The 19,798-nt window shown below is 42.7% G+C and overlaps 1 protein-coding gene across 1 annotated transcript in view; it reads left to right on the top strand.

The window, feature by feature from the left end:
- The window catches only part of LOC126481779 (odorant receptor 83a-like), a 74,534-nt gene that overhangs the window by 29,415 nt on the left and 25,321 nt on the right, over positions 1–19,798 (top strand). Inside the window, exon 4 of the mRNA XM_050105734.1 lies at positions 13,244–13,346. Coding sequence (XP_049961691.1) covers positions 13,244–13,346 — 103 coding nt within the window. The remainder of the gene's footprint in view (positions 1–13,243; positions 13,347–19,798) is intronic.

The following is a 19,798-nucleotide window of genomic DNA, read 5'->3' as shown; positions in this document are numbered from 1 at the left end:
GAAAGACATTCAGAATGATGTGACGCAAATCCCTATCTCTGGCACCACTTTTAACAGCACGACTCTCCCAATCCATACCTGGCGAGCTGAAGTCATCCCCCATTACCACGGCATGATCAGAAAAAATTAGTAACGATATTCTGTAAGTTCTCTCTGAAGCGCTCTACCGCTATAGCCCCTGACCCAGGTGGTTAACAAAAGCCATTTTTGACCGACCTTTGATGCTTAACTTTGCCCAGATTTATTCACAAGCAGGATCCGTGACAACGTAGCTAGACAGCAATGAGTTCTTTACTGCAATAAATACTGCACCACCATTGGCGATTAACCAATACTTACTATAAATATTCCAATCTGAACTTAGGATTTAGTTTTATTCACTTTCGGTTTCAACCAAATTTGTGTTCCTAATACTACTTCCGCTTTATAACATTCAACGAGCGATACTAATTCTTTAACCATATCATGGATGTTCTAGCAGTTTACTAATATGATATTAAACTTTTCTGTACCCGATCTGCGAGGACGAGCATTTTCTGAGAACTTTGTGGTTTTGTCAGGGAATTCGTCTCTATCCCAAACGGGGGGGGGGGGGGGGGGGGGGGGGGGGGGAGGGTTCTCTAACCTAAGAAACTCCCATGTACGTATTCTGCTACCCTAGTAACCGCTTCCTGCACGCAGTGCACGCTTATCTATTGAGGGGACGGTTTGAAGTGGTCGGTAAGGCAAGCAGAAATCTACAGATACCAGTATTCGAATGCTGGCCCCTGTTTTAGCCAGAAGCGAGGTGAAATCTTCGTACATGTCGGCCAGGGACCTGAAGATGGCATAGCAAATCGACGAAACTATTAGCCAAATAAAATAAGTTTGGAAACCAGACGGCTTTATCGAACAGCCGAGTCCCGCAACCATATCTGAAAACACGGACATGCAGAGAATATGCTATTGTCTAAAGGTATCTGGCTGAAAAAGGGCATCAGTTGCCTCATTCTACCTTCCTCAACATCTTTAGAAATTTTCCCAAACATTTTGGCATGCGAACATATTCGCGATCATTTTAATAGGCAGCACACATCTCACTCCCTTAAGCTTCCCTTTTGGTTATTAATAACCGCTTCAGTTTTGTTACTGAGTCACAACCGGTTTCGTCCACTAAAAGCCACTTTTTCAGGTGAACATTTGATTAAAACATTACAGCGGGAAAGCTCGGAATCTTTTTACCCAACATTCGTTGTTCGTCAAAACAAAATACCGCGAAAAGACGGTATTTCATAGAATACAAACTGCCAGATTTCATTATAGTGGATGGGTCCGAAAAAACTCTTACCACAGTCATCGCTATGGTAAATGTAACTCGCTCACACCTACTAGTCCATCGCTGCAAGTCGTCCATAGCCATCCACTCCCACTTACCCATTCTCATTCACTCGTTCAGCTGAACTAACTGTCATTATCTCTTTGTGTCTCTCTGCCACTGTTTCCTGCGTCACAGCCACATCCTTCTTCATTCTGTCCTACTACTTTTGCTCCTCTAACTTGTCACTGTCTCCCTCTTGTCTCTCTTAGTGCTACTATCTCATCCATTCTTTCCCACCGCTGCTATCGCTCCGTACCGTCACTGCTTGTCTCTTTCTCATTGTCAATGTCATACACTCTGTCTCTCATTGTCACTGGCTCTCATGGATTTCCACTTTCTCCTTCTCTTTATTCTTCTCCCGTTGGTACTATCCCCTTCTCTCTTTTCCAACCACTGTTCTCTCACTGTAACTATGTTCCGCTGCCACTGTGTTCCAGTTTCTCGGCCGGCCGGAGTGGCCGTGCGGTTCTGGCCGCTACAGTCTGGAGCCGAGCGACCGCTACGGTCGCAGGTTCGAATCCTGCCTCGGGCATGGATGTTTATGAAGTCCTTAGGTTAGTTAGGTTTAATTAGTTCTGAGTTCTAGGCGACTGATTACCTCAGAAGTTAAGTCGCATAGTGCTCAGAGCCATTTGAATCCACTTTCTCTCTTACAATACCATTGTCTCCCTCGCTCTTTCTGTACCACAACCACTGCCTACTATCTTCCAATATTTATTACCTTCCGTCTCTTTGCCACTGCCACTGTCTCCTTCTCTCCCAACATAATAATGCACGAATATGTTCGCATGCCAAAATTTTTGGGAATAGTGTTCAAGATGCTGCGGAAGATAGAATGAGCTAGCTAGTACCCCACTTTTCAGTCAGAGTCTTTTAGAACAGGAACATATGAGCCCTTTATCTGCCTCGATAGGAGCATTTTCCCATTGGTGCCCTTTCTCTCCCTGCTACAGCAGTGCATGTCTTTTATGCATCAGTAAAATTTCGATTGTTTACTTGTGTGAAACTGAAATAATGCAAAACTAATTTTGCAGCCCAGACCGGATTTTACGTGCACAAAAATATAGCATGTGCCCCAGTACTACAACATGGGATTTCCAGAACTCTTCTGACGCTAGCCGGCCGAAGTGGCCGTGCGGTTAAAGGCGCTGCAGTCTGGAACCGCAAGACCGCTACGGTCGCAGGTTCGAATCCTGCCTCGGGCATGGATGTTTGTGATGTCCTTAGGTTAGTTAGGTTTAACTAGTTCTAAGTTCTAGGGGACTAATGACCTCAGCAGTTGAGTCCCATAGCGCTCAGAGCCATTTGAACCATTTTTTTCTGACGCTAACGAAGACATTGTACCGGCTATTTCTCCGTGCTACGTCACTTTGTAAACTACATTTTTGCCTCACATTGAATTTTACGTGTATTAGTATGGTAACTCTGAACTTCTGTGTCTCGGAAACGGATAAAAATATCAATAAAAAATGTTTGTGAGTTTTTAAGGGACCAAACTGCAGAGGTCATCGGTCCCTAGACTTACACACTACTTAAACTAACATAAACTAACCTATACTGAGAACAACACACACTACGATGCCCGAGGGATGACTCGAACCTCCGGCGGGCGGGGCCACACAATGGGCCACACAATCGGTGACATGGCGCCTCTAACCGTGCAGCCACTCCGAGCGGCTATCAAGAAAAGTTTCAAGATCGTTTGAGATCGATGTCTTAGGAATATATTGTAAAAATTACAGCCATTTGCTGTGCATAGTCTTCTTGGAAACTGCTTCTCGGTTTTGGTACCCAAAAACTATGTTTTTGGGGTGTTTCTTGATAACGGATAAGAATCTTTGAAAACGAGAAGTAGGATTTCTGCATAAGTGCCTAGAGAGTATTCTGTTAAAATTTGAGCGCTTTGTTATGGTTAGTTATTTAGATATCCGCTGCTGACGGCGGAAAATGGTGGAATACGCGTTTTCCGGGTTTTCTCGTGAACTCCCATGGACTAAATGGAGCCTCCATAAGCCCCTTATGGCGCACAGTGGACCACATCTAACGGAAAAAGAACTAAGAGATTTGCTCCGTTTGCCTAATCTGGAGGAAGTTTGTTATATTCAAGTTTGACTCTTTACTGTAGGACAGTTACAGTACGGCGAGTCTTCTGTTGAGTATAGAAATGGTTCGTAGCCCACTTGACCCTACTTTTTTATCACCAACAGAACCCGAGGAATCAGACCCGGAAAGATAACACTTTTATCCACGACGCTTCAGAACATACTGGTAAAGCGTGCTGTCGCATGCGTACCGATTAATATGATACTATTCAGTGGTTCTTCTTACTACGTCGCAAATTTATTTGTGGTTATTACGTTCAAGTGACATGACCTGTACCTATGGTAGATGCAGAAATAAGATGTTTGCTTAATCGTCCCTGTCTGTTAGAAGAGCTCCGCAGAGTATCAACTTTGTCAGGAGCCATTTGTCTCATGATATGCCAGTCTAGTGAATAACGGTGTACTTCCTCAACGGTGACGTGCACAAACTTCTAGTGAGATCCTGTCACTCCACTGCATAAGTTGTGAAAAAATCTCTCACTCGACATACCGATTTTTAAGGGGAACAGTAATACGTCGTTGTATACTAAAGTACAACAGTTAGGCAAAATATTGCAAGAAGAAAGGAAATGAAATTTCTAGACACACCGTATTCTCTCGAAGCTACTTCTGTAGCCACTTGAAAATGGTATGCCTCCAGACATCTAAAAATAAAACATGCTGAAGAGATTTTAAAAAATTTTCATAAAATCAAGTAGCATTAATAATACAAAAGTGAAATTCGGGACATACCAGAAAATTATTTAAAAGTGTCACAGTTACCGTAAAACAAGGAAAAACGGCTTTAGCAACTTGTGGCTAGAATTCAGAAATCATGCAGTAACTAATGCAAACGTGAACTTGACAAGATGTGAGTCAACGTTACTGCTAATTCTCTTGATCAGCAAATTCAGTTTACAGCACTGGTGTGAGAACATGTGAAACATAATTATGTGATAACTCGTTCGATATGGCAGTCAACACACCACTAACTTAATGCTATCTCATTATATGCATTCAGACAATAACGTATACTCCTTCTGACTTCGCAGAAGCGAGTAACACATCGTTGTTTCTGACAATTCTAAGTGAAAAATGTGTACCTTGTACATTTTCAGGCGACAGCTTTGCATGGATATAAAGTTTCCGAACTTCCAGCTGACTGGAAGCCGGAAAACTTTCTATTAATTCTACTCGCCAAAGGAACAGTGCGGTCACGTCTCGTCGAGTATCCATTATATCAGTTACAAGCTGACTGTTTCACGAATATCTCTATAAGCTTCGTAACTTTTCACCAGATCATCAAAATATTGTGGTAACAGCGTGAAATCTGTAAATTCTGTGCGACATCTACACACATGTTCCGCAAGCCAAGGAAGGAAAACCCACTGTCTATATGCCCCCGTAAGAGCCCTAATTTCTCTTATCTTTATCTTCGTGGTCCTTAGGCGAAACTTACGCTGGTGGCTGTAGAATCGATCTGCAGTCAGCTTCAAATTCCGGTTCTTTATGTTTTCTTAGTAGTATTTGACGAGCGAAATGAATTCTTTCCTCCATGGACTCTCATTTGAGTTCACGAAGCATCTCGTCATACCTGCGTGATACTGGAACCTACCGGTAACAAATCTAGCAGCTCGACTCTGAATTGCTTCAATGTCTTGCTTTAATCTGAGCTGGTGGGGATCCCAAACACTCGAGCAGTACTTAAGAATGCGTCGCACTATTGTTCTGAACGCTGTCTCTTTTTCATACGCCCCGTACTTCCCTAAAATTCCCGTAAGATACCGTAGTCGTACATTCGCCATCCCTACTAACGTCCCTATGTGCTTGTTCCATTTCATATCGACTTGCAACGTTACGCCTATATACTTAATCGAAGTGATTCTATCAAGCCGGCCGAAGTGGCCGCGCGGTTCTGGCGCTGCAGTCTGGAGCCGTGAGACCGCTACGGTCGCAGGTTCGAATCCTGCCTCGGGCATGGATGTGTGTGATGTCCTTAGGTTAGTTAGGTTTAACTAGTTCTAAGTTCTAGGGGACTAATGACCTTAGCAGTTGAGTCCCACAGTGCTCAGAGCCATTTGATTCTATCAAGCAGCACGCTACTAATGCTGTATTTGAATATAACGGGAGAATTTTTCATTCTCATGTGCATCCATTTACGTTTTTCTATATTTAGCACCAACTAGAAATTTTGTCTAAAATCTCTTGTATCCGCCTACAGTCACTCGAAGATGACGTCTTCCCGCACACGACAGCGTTATCAGCAAACAACCGCAGACTGCCACTCCCATATGACTGCAAGCGAACAATTCACTCCACAAGTTAAGACTGAGGCAAAAACTTCGAGTGCTTCGCAGATCCTGCCGTGTCCCCCCGCGTGAGAGTTTCCGCTACATTTCGCTTCCAGTGACAGAATTCGCCAGTAAAGAGATAAATACAAGGAAGAATCGCTTTCAACTGCTTTAAGGTAATGAATGTGCTAGCAGAAAGTTCTAATTAACCAACGGATACGCTTTAACGTTTGCCTTTATTGATCGTAAAAGTGAATTAAAGCTGAGCCAACGAAAACGCCTTAAAATTGATCGGCACATTCAGGTCACTTTTGACCTGAGAGATTCATCTACACCCTTTCCTTCCCGCGATTTCTTAATCGCGTTACATCACTGTGTCGCAGAATATGTATCATGCCGGTGTTCAGCTATTATCTCTGTCCACAGAAGCTAACGCAATGACGTATCCATCTACACACGGTGTACAATGTCTTCTCCACTACACGTGGACATCCGCTTAATGCTTTTGATTATTTACATCGTCAAAATGTAAAAAGTAAGATATCATTTGCTGTGAAGTCGTTGATAATAAATCATCAAAAGCCACGGCTGTACATGAACATTTAACAGGAACATATTGAACTGTAAAACAGATCCTTATACTGTCATAGAATTGCATTCCTTTATTTTCCTAAGCCCAGTTTTCCAGGTGATAAGTCAATAATCTAGTATAATAATTGTACATCTAAAGACTACTAGGGTGCTTACGGAAGCAAAACAGAGATAAATCGCATTTGTTTACTCGCAGCCTGACTAACCTACAAGTGCTATGATGAAGGTTTAAAATGGTATTGCAGTGCAATCCAGTATAGGTAAGGAAACTTGGGAGTGTTGCGATGACATGTTTTATTGCAGTATCATTGACATGCAAAACGTGCTGATAATTTTAAACTTAGGTGGTAAGGAAATAGTTTGGCAGAACATAGACTCTAGAAGACCGTCTCCGCAGCGAATATAGTTTAGTGCGTGTGCACTCGACCAGTGGTACAAGGTTAAACCCCTGGTGTTGAAAAGAAACTTTTATCGCTAGGGTATTATTGTTAATGGGAAGAGTAATGTCGTCAGTTAGTTCTTCAGACTTTTCTCAATATTTTACCTTATGAGAGCATGTAAAATAGTTGCTACGAGCTGAAAATATTATAGCAGAAGTGTGCAATAGTTTGCTATAGTTTACTGTGTTTTCCCCCTTAAGAAATTGTCATTCGCCACTCGTGTTCCTTTAACTGTATACCACTTCGTATCAATGCCGCCAGTTATTCATCGATGTGCTAGGTTCCAGACATTAACTAATAATCTTGAAATAGGACAGAACTGTATTTGTTCTCTTTGTTATTGACATTACATTTCCTTTATCTACATTACAGACACCTGTCATTCAGTAGACCAAGTAAAAATACTCTCCAAGTCCTTCTACAATTTACTGCAATCAGTCAACGGTGACAGCGACAGCAATATCGTCAACGGATACCCTTATAATGTCGATGACCCTATCTGATAAAGTGTTTACACATGTGCATAATATTAGTGTTTAGTTTAAGTTCTATTGGGCCACTCCCACTGTTAATTTTGCTTTTGCTGAACATTTACCGTTGAGTATAAAATACTGGAATCTATTTGTTCCACATTCCTTGAGCTACTCACATATTTGTGAAGCTGTTCCGTACATTTATAACTGTCCGTGGCTGAAATAATTAAGGAAAACAATGGGGGACTCTTCTAAAACTTCTCTTCAGGCAATTTCGTGACTGTGTGGTTCAGTAATAAGCAACTCAGTCTCATACGTTTTACAGCAGTTTATAGAGGACGATCATTTGTAGACGTTTCTTGGATAAAAAATCTCGGTAATTAGTGGCCTCAAAACGCTCCCTTTATGATGCAACAATACAGCCTACAGCTCTTCGTAGTAAAACATCCATCATAGGCTAATAAATTACGATTTAGGTTCCATCATATCCCTAACAGATAGAAAACTAGTTTTCGGAGATCACAGTATTATCAACGATTATCTATAAGACTTGCGGAGCTCTCATGACTACTAATGCAACAGTTAAATTTTGCACTGGGATGTTTCCGGTGGAGACCATGGTTCTAGAGTTACTCAAGGAAAACGCGTTTGGAGGCCACTTTTGTACGTTTCTCGTGAATAGTTCGGAAACTACGGCCCCTGGCGAAAACGTAGACCAGTAAAAAATTTAACTACACTGAAATTCACAGAAAAAGGTCCTGTCCATTTTTCTACAGGACTAATAGCTGGTGTTCAGCGATAGCGAGAAAATTTTTTGACTTGTTGCTTTAAAATTTCAACGCAGTCGGTCAGAAACTTTCGGAGATTTGGGATTAGGAACATCTATATTTTCCATATTAGTACAAACATAGATGTTCGTTATTTCAAAATCTCAGCCCTACGAAAGTTCTTTACAGATTGCTTTGAAAGTCTGATAAAACATTGTATTGGAATACTCTAGTGTTTCTGTATACCTACTGGAACGCCATCTGGTATATACGCAATAATAGAGGAAACGTTATAAAAATGTAAATGTTTATTTGTTCACAATCGTTAATCTCCGAAAATTCTTGGCCAATTTCTTTGAGATTTTGACACAACTTAGAAAACGTTGTTACCAAAATTCTTAAATTGTACCTTTCAGATTTACTGCAAATTCTTACACATTTCTGAAATAAACGTTTACACACAAATGGATTATATACTTTTTAATACATATAAATTTTTATAAAATATACAATACTGAAGCGTTGTTACTAAACAGGAAAATTGCATTAATAACTTATTACTTTATTATTAGAATACTACACTGAAGAGCCAAAGAAACTGGTACACCTACCTAATGTCGTGTAGAGTCCACGCGAGCACGCAGAAGTACCGCAACACGACATGGCATGGACTCGACTAATGTCTGAAGTAGTGCTGGAGGGAATGAACACCACGAATCCTGCAGGGCTATCCATAAATACGCAACAGTACGAGTGGGTGGAGATCTCTTCCGAACGGCAGGCATCCCAGATATGTTCAATAATGTTCATTTCTGAGGAGATTGGTGACTAGCGGAAGTGTTTAATCTCAGAAGAGTGTTCCTGGAGCAACTCTGGGGTAGCTCTGGATGTGTAGGGTGTCGCATTGTCCTGCTGGAATTGCCCAAATCCGTCAGAATGCACAATGGAAATGAATGGATGCAGGTGATCAGACAGGATGCTTACATACGTGTCACCTGTCAGAGACGTATCTAGACGTATCATGGTTCCCATAATACTCCAACTGCACATGCCCCACACAACTACAGAGCCTTCACCAGCTTGAACACTCCCCTGCTGACATGCAGAGTCCATGGTTTCATGAGATTGTCTCCATACCCGTACACGTCCATCTGCTCGATACAATCTGAAACGAGACTCCTCCGACCAGTCATCATGTTTCCAGTTATCAACAGTCCAATGTCGACGTCGACGGGCCCAGGCGAGGCATTAACCTTGGTGTCGTACAGTCATCAAGGGTACACGAGTAGACCTTCAACTGAGAAAGCTTGTATCGATGATGTTTTGTTGAATAGTTCGCACGCTGACACTTGTTGATGCCCCAGCATTGAAATCTGCAGCAGTATGCGGAAGGCTTGCACTTCTGTCACGTTGGACGATGCTCTACACTACTAGTTGGTGTCGATCTTGCAGAATCTTTTTCCGGCCGCAGCAATGTCGGAGATTTGATGTTTTACTGGATTTCTGATATTCAAGGTACACTCGTGAAATGGTCATACGGGGAAATCCCCACTTCATAGCTATCTCGGAGATGCTGTGTCCCATCACTCGTGCGCCAACTATAAGACCATGTTCAAACTCACATAAACCTTGATAACCTCCCATTTTACGTACAGTAACCGATTTAACAACTGCGCCAGACACTTGTCTTATACAGGCATTGCCGACTGCAGCGCCATATTCTGCATGTTTACATATCTCTGTATTTGAATATTTCTCTATTTGAGCGGTATAGGTTATATGCCTATACCAATTTCTTTGGTGCTTCTGTGTACTGCAGAATCTTAATTTGCGCTGGCCGGAGTGGCCGAGCGGTTCTAGGCGCTACAGTCTGGAACCACGCGACCCCTACGGTCGCAGGTTCAAATCCTGCCTCGGGCATGGATGTGTGTGTGATGTCCTTGGGTTAGTTACGTGTAAGTAGTTCTAACTTCTAGGGGACTGATGACCTCAGAAGCTAAGTCTCATAGTGCTCAGAGCCATTTGAGCCATTTTCTTAATTTGCAATAGCAATAAACAAGGATCAAGGTCAGAGAAACTGGGGAAGAGGAGATGGACAGACGGGTGGGGGGAAATGGACGTAGAAAACAGGAAGGAGGAGATGGAGAGAGAGAGGGGGCAGGACGAGGAGGAGAGGGGGAGGAGAAGATGGACAGAGCAACGGGAGAAGGAGAGCAGGAGAGCTTCTGTAAAGTTTGGAAAGTAGGAGACGAGGTACTGGCAGAAGTAAAGCTGTGAGGACGGGGCGTGAGTCGTGCTTGGGTAGCTCAGACGGTTGAGCACTTGCCCGCGAAAGGCAAAGGTCCCGAGTTCGAGTTTCGGTCCGGCACACTGTTTTAATCTGCCAGGAAGTTTCCATTGTGCATTCTGACGGAGTTGGCCAATTCCAGCAGGACAATGCGACACCCTACACATCCAGAGCTACCCCAGAGTTGCTCCAGGAACACTCTTCTGAGATTAAACAATTCCGCTAGTCACGAATCTCCTCAGACATGAACATTATTGAACATATCTGGGATGCCTGCTGTTCGGAAGAGATCTCCACCCACTCGTACTGTTGCGTATTTATGGATAGCCCTGCAGGATTCGTGGTGTTCATTCCCTCCAGCACTACTTCAGACATTAGTCGAGTCCATGCCACGTCGTGTTGCGGTACTTCTACGTTCTCGCGTGGACTTTGCCGTTTGACCGTTTGCCACTTACCGTTTAGCCTTTAACATTTACCATCTACGCTTTAATATTTACTTTTTAACTGTTTAGAATTTTGTGTTCGTGTGTGTGTTCGAATTTGAGTGTGTGTGTGTGTGTGTGTGTGTGTGTGTGTGTGTGTTAGAGAGAGAGAGAGTGTCTTTGTGTGTGTGTGTGTGAGTTTGTACGAGTGTATTTGTGTGTGATGATGATGATGAAGGTGATAATGATATCGATATGGAAATATTATGTACGCAATCTTGTCAAATCTAATTTAAAGATGTTGCAATACCGTGAGATGAAAAAAGTCCTCGGATATCTCCAAACATCGTGTCGGACCTCCTTTTGCCGGACGTAGTGCAGTAGCTCGACGTGATATGGACGCAAAAAGTCGTAGGAAGTCCCTTGCAGAAATGTTGAGTCGTGCAGCCTCTATAGCCGACCATATCTGAGAAAGTATTGCTGGTGCAGGATGTTGAGCACGACCTGACTTTATGATTATGTCCCATAAATGTTCGATGGAAGTCATGACGGGCGATCTGAGTGGCCAAATCATTCGCTCTAACTGTCTAGAATGTTCCTCAAACCAGTCGCGAACAACTGTTGCATGGTACATCTGTCATCCATAAAAATTTCATCGTTGTTTTGGAACATGCAATCCATGAATGGTTGCAAATCTTCTCAAGGTATCCGAACATAACTATTTCTATTCAATGACCGGTTTAGTTGGACTGGAGAACCCAATCCATTCCGTGTAAACTCAGTCCACACCATTATCGAAACACCAACAGCTTGCACAGTGCCTCGTTGATAGATCGGGTCCATGGCTTCGTGCGGTCTGCGCCACACGCGAACCCTACGATCGGTAATTACCAACTGAAATCGAGACTCATCTGACCAGGCCACCGCACCGTTTTCCAGACGTCCAGGGATCAACCGATAGGGTCACGAGTCCTGGAGAGGTGCTGCAGGCGATGCTGTCCTGTTAGCGAAGGCACTCGCATCGGTAGTCTGTTGCCTCAGCCCATTAACGACAAATTTCTTAGTACTGTCCTACCTGCACTACTGCTGCACTGATACTCCACCAGCGGCTGCTCAAGGCTCACTGTCAACTGATACGTTTTTCGTACGTCCTGCTTTGATTTCTGTGGTTATTTTACGCAGTGTTGCTTGTTTTCTTTTCACTGACATCTCTACGCAAACACTGCCGCTGTTAGTCGTTAAGTAAAGGCTGTTGACCACAGCGTTGCCCATGGTGAGAGGTAGCACCTGAAATTTTATGTTCTCGGCACTCTTGATACTGTGGATCTCGGAATATTGAATTCTGTAACGGTTTCCGAAATGAAATGCCTCTTGTCTCTAGCTCCAACTGGACTCGCATTCGGGAGGACGACGGTTCAATCCCGCGTCCGGCCATCCTGATTTAGGTTTTCCGTGATTTCCCTAAATCGCTCCAGGCAAATGCCGGGATGATTCCTTTCAAAGGGCACGGCCGACTTCCTTCCCCGTCCTTCCCTAATCCGATGAGACCGATGACCTCGCTGTCTGGTCTCCTTTCCCAAAAACAACCACCCAACCAATCTAGCTCCAACTACCATTCTGCGTTCGAAGTCTGTTAATTCTCGTTATGTGGCCAAAAACACATCGGATATCTTTTCACATGAATCACCGGTATGCAAGTCACAGCTCCGCCAACGCACTGTCCTTTCATGACATGTGTACGTGATACAACCGTCATCTGCATATGTACTTATGCTATCCTATGACTTTTGTTATCTAAGTGTACATTATTTATAGAAGTGCAATATATATATATATATATATATATATATATATATATATATATATATATATATATATATATATATGAGTTTCGAAGAAATAATGCAACTTGACGCCATTTTAGGTATAATTTTAATATTGCAGCAGAGGTAAGTATGTGTGTGATTATCCTTGACTTTCAACTCAAATAATGCAGCCTGACACCGTTTCTATCCATAATTTTAATATGATACCAGAGGTATGTGTGTGTGTGTGTGTGTGTGTGTGTGTGTGTGTGTATGTGTGTGTGTGTGAAATTGTAACTAAATGTTGCGGAAATAATGCAGATCTTTGAGCATTGCACCATTTTACTCATCATTTTAATACTATGCTCTGCTTGGCTGTAGAGGAATGGAACTGAGTATGGAGCTACAAACCACAACTGGGCTACTTCCACCATTCTGCATTTTTTAATTATCCCAGTAATGCAACTGGGGTGGTTCTCCCATTTTGCATTTTATTTGGCTGGAGATAGGAGAGGGGATGGGAGGGTGGAGTGGTGCTTGTCTTCCTGACACTATATGTTCAATGAAATTGAACCTGCCCATGCATGTAGGCAACTTGCACTAACATTTACTCTTTTTGCAGTCATTTAAGTGGGATCTATTATGGAACGTAAGTGTACTACTTACACTGCTGTGTGTGAGTTAGCTGATTTGCATCTGGAACTTACGTCAGCTGCTGGTGTGTTCCAGGTGTGTGCAGCGGCTGAGCACCCTGCTCGGTCCAATCCTGCTGGGGCAGTTCCTTTCAGACATCCTCACCATCAGCATCACCGCGTTCGTTGCTACAGCTGCGGTTAGTACCTCTCGTTTACAACCGCTCCATATCACACCTGACTCTGTGCACCCCCTCCCCTACCAATCCCGTTCACAAAAGAAGTATTCTAGTTCTCTAATGCACACTTGTGTGATGGCCCTCGACATGAAGGCAGCAGATTCGGATACTAGAGATGGAATAAATGTTCATCGTAATTATTTGGCCAGCAGCGAGGAGAGATGTGGCGTACAGTTCCTCATTACCAGACATCACATCCATACCCCGAATTAAATTCCTAAATTGCAAACCTCTCGGCAATGCCTTTTGGAGTTATGGCATGTGACACTATTCGTGGTGGTCCGTTCGTCGTATGGGTACATTAAACTCGGCGGCTCCCATGATGTTATGAAAAATGAGAATGCTAGGTGCCGGCACGAGGTTCCACCCACTCCCTTTCCTCTCTCTTCGTCGTCAACAACGCAAGCAGGAAGCCAAACTATAAACGCGCTCTCACTACGGACAACAACATTCAAGAGATACATCATATACACAAATGTCTTACTTTGCCAAGAAATGATGTCATTGGGCTCGAATAACATCTTTCCAATTATATGGCGGAATCAACCCCTATCGGATCTGTCAACCAATAATGTCATACAATTTTAACTGAAAGCATCGCTACACAATGGGGCCACCCTAGAACAAAAGTGGCAAAGCTTTCGTGAGGCATGTTCAGAGAGGCAAACATTACCCAGACATTTCGGTAAAATCTTATAGACCATATCTCAAAGGCGAAGTGCGTGACTTCCAACGGTCAGAACCAGACGAAATTGTGTCGAGAATACAATTCGCTCACCTCAAAAACATTCGCATTTAAAACGCAGCTTTTGTCTGCTAGCGTCTTTCGACGGTGGCATGTTGTACTTTCACCGGCAAGTAGTTACCCTGGCTGTGTGAATAGTATCATTTTAGTACGACGTCGTCTTCTGGAATGATCGGTTCTGGGTTACATTGTAAAGAGTGTACATCGGCATCATGAGGCGAACTAATCCCACTAATATTGTCAAAACGTTAGAGGCAAAGTTGTGACGTGCTCAGTGTGGGAACGTAATAAGAGTCGAGGATATGAAGTTCGTGAATATATTATACAGCGTAATAATTCACAAATACAATGAAGATGACGCAGCAATGTACGAAAATTCACTGGGTAGATGTAGTGGTTTTGAAAGACAGGAAGGACCCTAACAGAAGATGGCTCACCCCCAGTACAAGACTTCAAGTGGTCTCTCCACCGAAAATGTCGAAGGCCAGTGTATTATAAGATGTTGATGACAACATGCCGGCAAACACTAATGAAGACTATTACGATGGTAACTTCAACTCCTACAGCAGACTTGTGAAGCTCTATAAGTGCATTCAAAGTAAATCAAATTCTAAGGAGTTATTAGATCAGCGGGAATGTGCTCCTGTCGGAACACAAAACAGTTGAATATGTTTCTCCTTAAAACAGTGAGAGAAAAGTGGGAAACTTCACAGCTCCTTCAATCCTCATTCCGCCTCCCTCACCAAAAATTTTGTACGCGAACATAGTTGCTCTCTTTTAACACAGAACATTCTAAATAATTTTACCCAGTCTATCTCTTTTTGTTTAGCCTTCATCTTGCTCTCAGTGCTACTGTCTATATGTCCCTCTCTCCCGCTGTCTCTTTTTTCTCCAATTGGTTTACATTGTATCCCACTGTCACTGTCTATCTCTCAATTACACTGTCTTTTCTTCTCTTTCTGTCTCTCTGCCACTGCTTCCAACATACCCTGGCAGCTGAAAAACTCTAGAGAGTGCAACTTATTCTTTCCACTATACCCAGGTGTTTAAAATTTCGGTCCATAATGCGCCCTCCCCTATACCTAGGTGTTAAAGTTCGCAGGTCTGCGAGGGTCCAGTCCCTCAAGCCTATCAATGATCTCCACTCATCTGTATTTTTCATTTTCACTATCAAAAGGTTCAAATGGCTCTGAGCACCACGGGACTTAACATCTGAGGTCATCAGTCCCCTAGAACTTAGAACTAACCTAAGGACATCACGCACATCCATGCCCGAAGCAGAATTCGAAACTGCGACCGTAGCGGTCGCGCGGTTCCAGACTGAAGCGCCTAGAGCCGCTCGGCCACTTCGGCCGGCTTTTCACTGTCACCTCTCTCTTTTTATCTAACTGCTTCTATCTTCATCCGGCTCTCTTTCTCTTTTGCTGCCATTTTCCATCTCCCAGAAACACTGTCCCCTCTCTTTTTCTCTCTCACTGGCACTGTCTTCTCTCTCTTCCACGATCACTGTCTCACTGCTATTCTCTTTCAGCACAAAAAAGCGCGGATATGATTACAAGTCACAATTTTTGGTGAGGAAGGCGGAATGAGGATTGAGGCAGCTGGTTCCCCACATTTCTGTCAGAGTCTTTTAAAGAAGAACCTCTTCGCTTTTTTCGTGCCCCGACAGGGGCCTGTTCCTACTGGTTTCCTTCTTTTGTCTTCTATAGCAAGGTGTGCTACTACGTAATATGAAACGATTTCTATACGGCAGTAATGTGAGGGAGTTTATTTATATACTTCGACACATTTACATACTTTGTAACATACAAACAACAAAAAAGTACGCATAATATGAGCTTAAGACAAAATTGTTTGCATTAGGCTTATATTTTCTCTGGATACTTTTTTCATTGATCGCAATTCATTGAAACGCCCGGCTTATGATTTGTATTGTAAAACAATAATAATGTTATTAGGATTACTTTACTGAATTCGCAGTCTTTCCAGTTTTACATAATTTTAAGTTCTTTACTGGCATGTTAAAACCCTTTTTAGCACATTTTTGTTACTGCAGTACCACTTTGGCCAAATCTGTATAGACGTGAAGTATCCTCTATACAGAGACAGCGCGTTTTAAGGTTTTATTGGTAAAATAGAAATGCTAACTGGAAACATAGTCCGGTGACCACAGTACCCATGCGATCACCCTAGAACCCTCGCCATGTGTTTAGAACGCCAGTTACATCTATATTTACTCCTCATACCGGTATTACGTGCATAAGTACTGTAACTATGAACCGATGGATCTCGGTATAGGATAATGATCCCAAAATAAGTTTCAAGATTCTCCTAGAACATCCTGTCATGAGCATACGACAAAAATTTCGGCGATTTACCATGAATAGAAATTACAGAAGTGGCCATCCACACAATTCGTTCGATTGGTGCCCAAAAATAACGGTTTTTCGGGAGTATCTTGACAACGCATACAGATTTTGGACAATGGGAAAATTGCGTTTCTAGATGAATATCTAAAGAACATACAGTTAAAATTTGAGCAATTTGCTGCGATTAGTTATTTAGATAATTACGGTCCACGTTGAAAAAATAGCTAAAAGGAATTTTTTGCAGTTTTCTGCATAAGTACGGTACATTTGTACTTCTGGATCTCGGAAACGGATAATGAAATCGAAAAATGTTTCGAACTTCCCCGAGAATATTATATTAAGGACGTATGGTAAAAATTTCGACGATCTGACATGAATACAAATTGTAGAAGTGGCCGTACCCACATTTGGTGCTTTTCGTTCCGAAAATAAAGATTTTTTTGGGTTTCCGCAGAAACTGCCCGTGAATAAATTGTGCTCTTTTAAGCGCCTAGGGTCCACTCTAGAGCAAACCTAATGCAAAAGAACCAACTGGTTTGCTCAATTTGCATGCGCTGAAGGAAGTATGTAATGTTCAAATTTTGATCCTGTACTTACGATAGTTACGGTATATCCGTCCTTTATATAGTTATATAAATGGTCGCTTGGCAACGACTGCCCAGAACACTTGAACCCTCATGTCTGCGAGCAATAGAACCTGAGATATGACCCCCTGAAACATTGCATTTTCGCTTGTGGCTTTTTGGAACAAATAGGTACCTTCCACTGTTTATGTCACTAGCAAAAGAAGAGATTATGTTCTATCGGGATTTTTTTTCTTCATCTTACCAAAGTTACCCTCTTAGACCTTTGGTAGGTGATGTCTCTCACGTGTAAGAATCGTAGTTTTCCATGTGGATGGCTCATACCACTGTCTTTGGGACCAACGATATGTATTCTAAGAAGATTTTCGTGCGGTTCTGTGTGTTCGAGATCATCCACTTCCTTTATCAGAAAAAGGTAGGCGAACTGAGCATCCATACAGTCGACCATCACAACAGGGGACGAAAGTACGAACAGAAAACAAATCTAGTAAACAAAAGCTTTAAGGACGCTTGGCCCAGTTTTGGATCAATGAAGAGACGCGGGCGTAGAAAGGCATGATGGGAATCAGCAGTAGTCGATGAAAAGTGAAGTAAAGGCTTTTTATTGTGAACAAGTAGATTTGTCTGGAAGACGTTCAACTGATAACTAAGATACGATGTTATGGAGTACCTACGCAAATATGTGTTTAAGCTGATGATTTCTTGAACATTAGGACCCAGTACGTTATACTGGATGCCACATCTTCAGCAGAGATGGAAACCATGTTCACAACACCCTCGATTTATCAGATACGGTCAACAGCAGGTGATGATTGCTCGTCGAATGTTCTGTTGTCTATAATTGCTGTACCGAACGAGGCGGCGCAGTGGTTAGCACGCTGAACTCGCATTCAGGAGGACGACGGTTCAAATCCGCGTCTGGCCATCGTGATTTAGGTTTTCAGTGATTTTCCTATATCACTCCAGCCAAATGCCGGGATGGTTCCTTTCAAAGGATACGGCCGAGTTCCTTCCCCATACTTGAAACAATCCGAGTTTGTGCTCCGTCTCTTATGATTTTGATGTCAACGAGACCTTAAAGCCTAATCTTCCTTTCTTTTACATTTACTGTAACTGTTTGATCTTAAAGAGATTCAGAATGATTTCGGACTTGGTGCGGTGAATGCTAGCTCTCTTTAAATGTAAAAAAAAACTGCAAGATGATATTTATAAAAAGACAGAGAACCCTTATCATGTAATTAAAGGTTTAGTGGCAAACTAAGTTGTTTACACATATAGAAGTAATATCAGAAAGTGATGTAAAATGGGACGAAGGGGAACGAAAGATTGGTACTTTTTATGAGTATTCTGAAAAGTGCAAATCGACTGCAAACAAAAGCGCATGCTAGAATCTAAACCAATGCTAAAGTATCTGGAGTCCCTAGCGAGTGCACGTAACAGCAAACATCTAATGAATCCAGAGACGCATTGCTAGAATCGTAAGAGGTTGGTGTACCCCATTCGAGATCGAACTAAACAGTTGGGAAAATCTTTTGAAGAAAGGTGGTTTTCTTTCCACAAAAGCTAAGAGAACGTAGAGCTTCTATCGCCTGTGGAATAATATGAAATGTGTTTGTAGTAGTTAAAACAGCAATACTGTTCATAACAAGTGTCTCGACAAATTTAACTCACAATAACAGCTCCAGTAACTGACAATCTGTGTAAAATAGTTTACTTACGATATTGCCAGCGCTAAACACCTGGCAGTGTTATGTGAAAAAAAAGGACACGTCCTAGCAGGGCTCGAGGACTGAGGGTTCCGCACAAATTTAATTATGTATCGAGGCACTTCATCAACTCCGGGAGTCGAGATTCTCGGCGATTTTTGCCTGATATTGACATTGATTTTGACAAGACATCGGTTCCAGAAATTCCAAGACTATTTATCCGCCGATACCAGGCAACGACTTTGAATTAAAATGTCCTCCCATGTCCTGGGAATTACATAATGTGTGTGGGAGTGCAGTTTGGGTCTGGTCGTAAGTCATGCACGGATAGCCGAAACTGTTAAGGCAATCACTCACGTAAAGCGGGAAAACCGAGTTTGACCCCTCGTCCGGCCGGGGTGGCCGTGCAGTTCTAGGCGCTACAGTCTGGAACCGAGCGACCGCTACGGTCGCAGGTTCGAATCCTGCCTCGGGCATGGATGTGTGTGATGTTCAAAGGTTCAAATGGCTCTAAGCACTATGGGACTCAACTGCTGAGGTCATTAGTCCCCTAGAACTTAGAACTACTTAAACCTAACTAACCTAAGGACATCACAAACATCCATGCCCGAGGCAGGATTCGAACCTGCGACCGGAGCGGTCTTGCGGTTCCAGACTGCAGCGCCTTTAACCGCACGGCCACTTCGGCCGGCTGTGTGTGATGTCCTTCGATTGGTTAGGTTTAATTAGTCCGAAGTTCTAGGCGACTGATGACCTCAGAAGTTAAGTCGCATGGTGCACAGAGCCATTTGAACCATTTTCGACCCCTCGTCCGGCACAAATTTCCATTGTCGTCATTCCCTTATACAGCTGACAGTTGTTCATATTGGCAACTGGGAATAGATTTCATATACTTAGGAGAATGTTTTAGTTTCAAGTCTGAAGACGGACAACAAAAGAAATACTCTTTTCGTGTGATATAATTATAAATTAAAGATTTTCTGTTTTTTTCCCCTTTACTTATACTGTT

Source organism: Schistocerca serialis, chromosome 5 (assembly GCF_023864345.2).
Source record: "Schistocerca serialis cubense isolate TAMUIC-IGC-003099 chromosome 5, iqSchSeri2.2, whole genome shotgun sequence".
Classification (NCBI taxonomy): domain Eukaryota; kingdom Metazoa; phylum Arthropoda; class Insecta; order Orthoptera; family Acrididae; genus Schistocerca; species Schistocerca serialis.
This window is presented reverse-complemented; position numbering and strand designations above follow the sequence as displayed.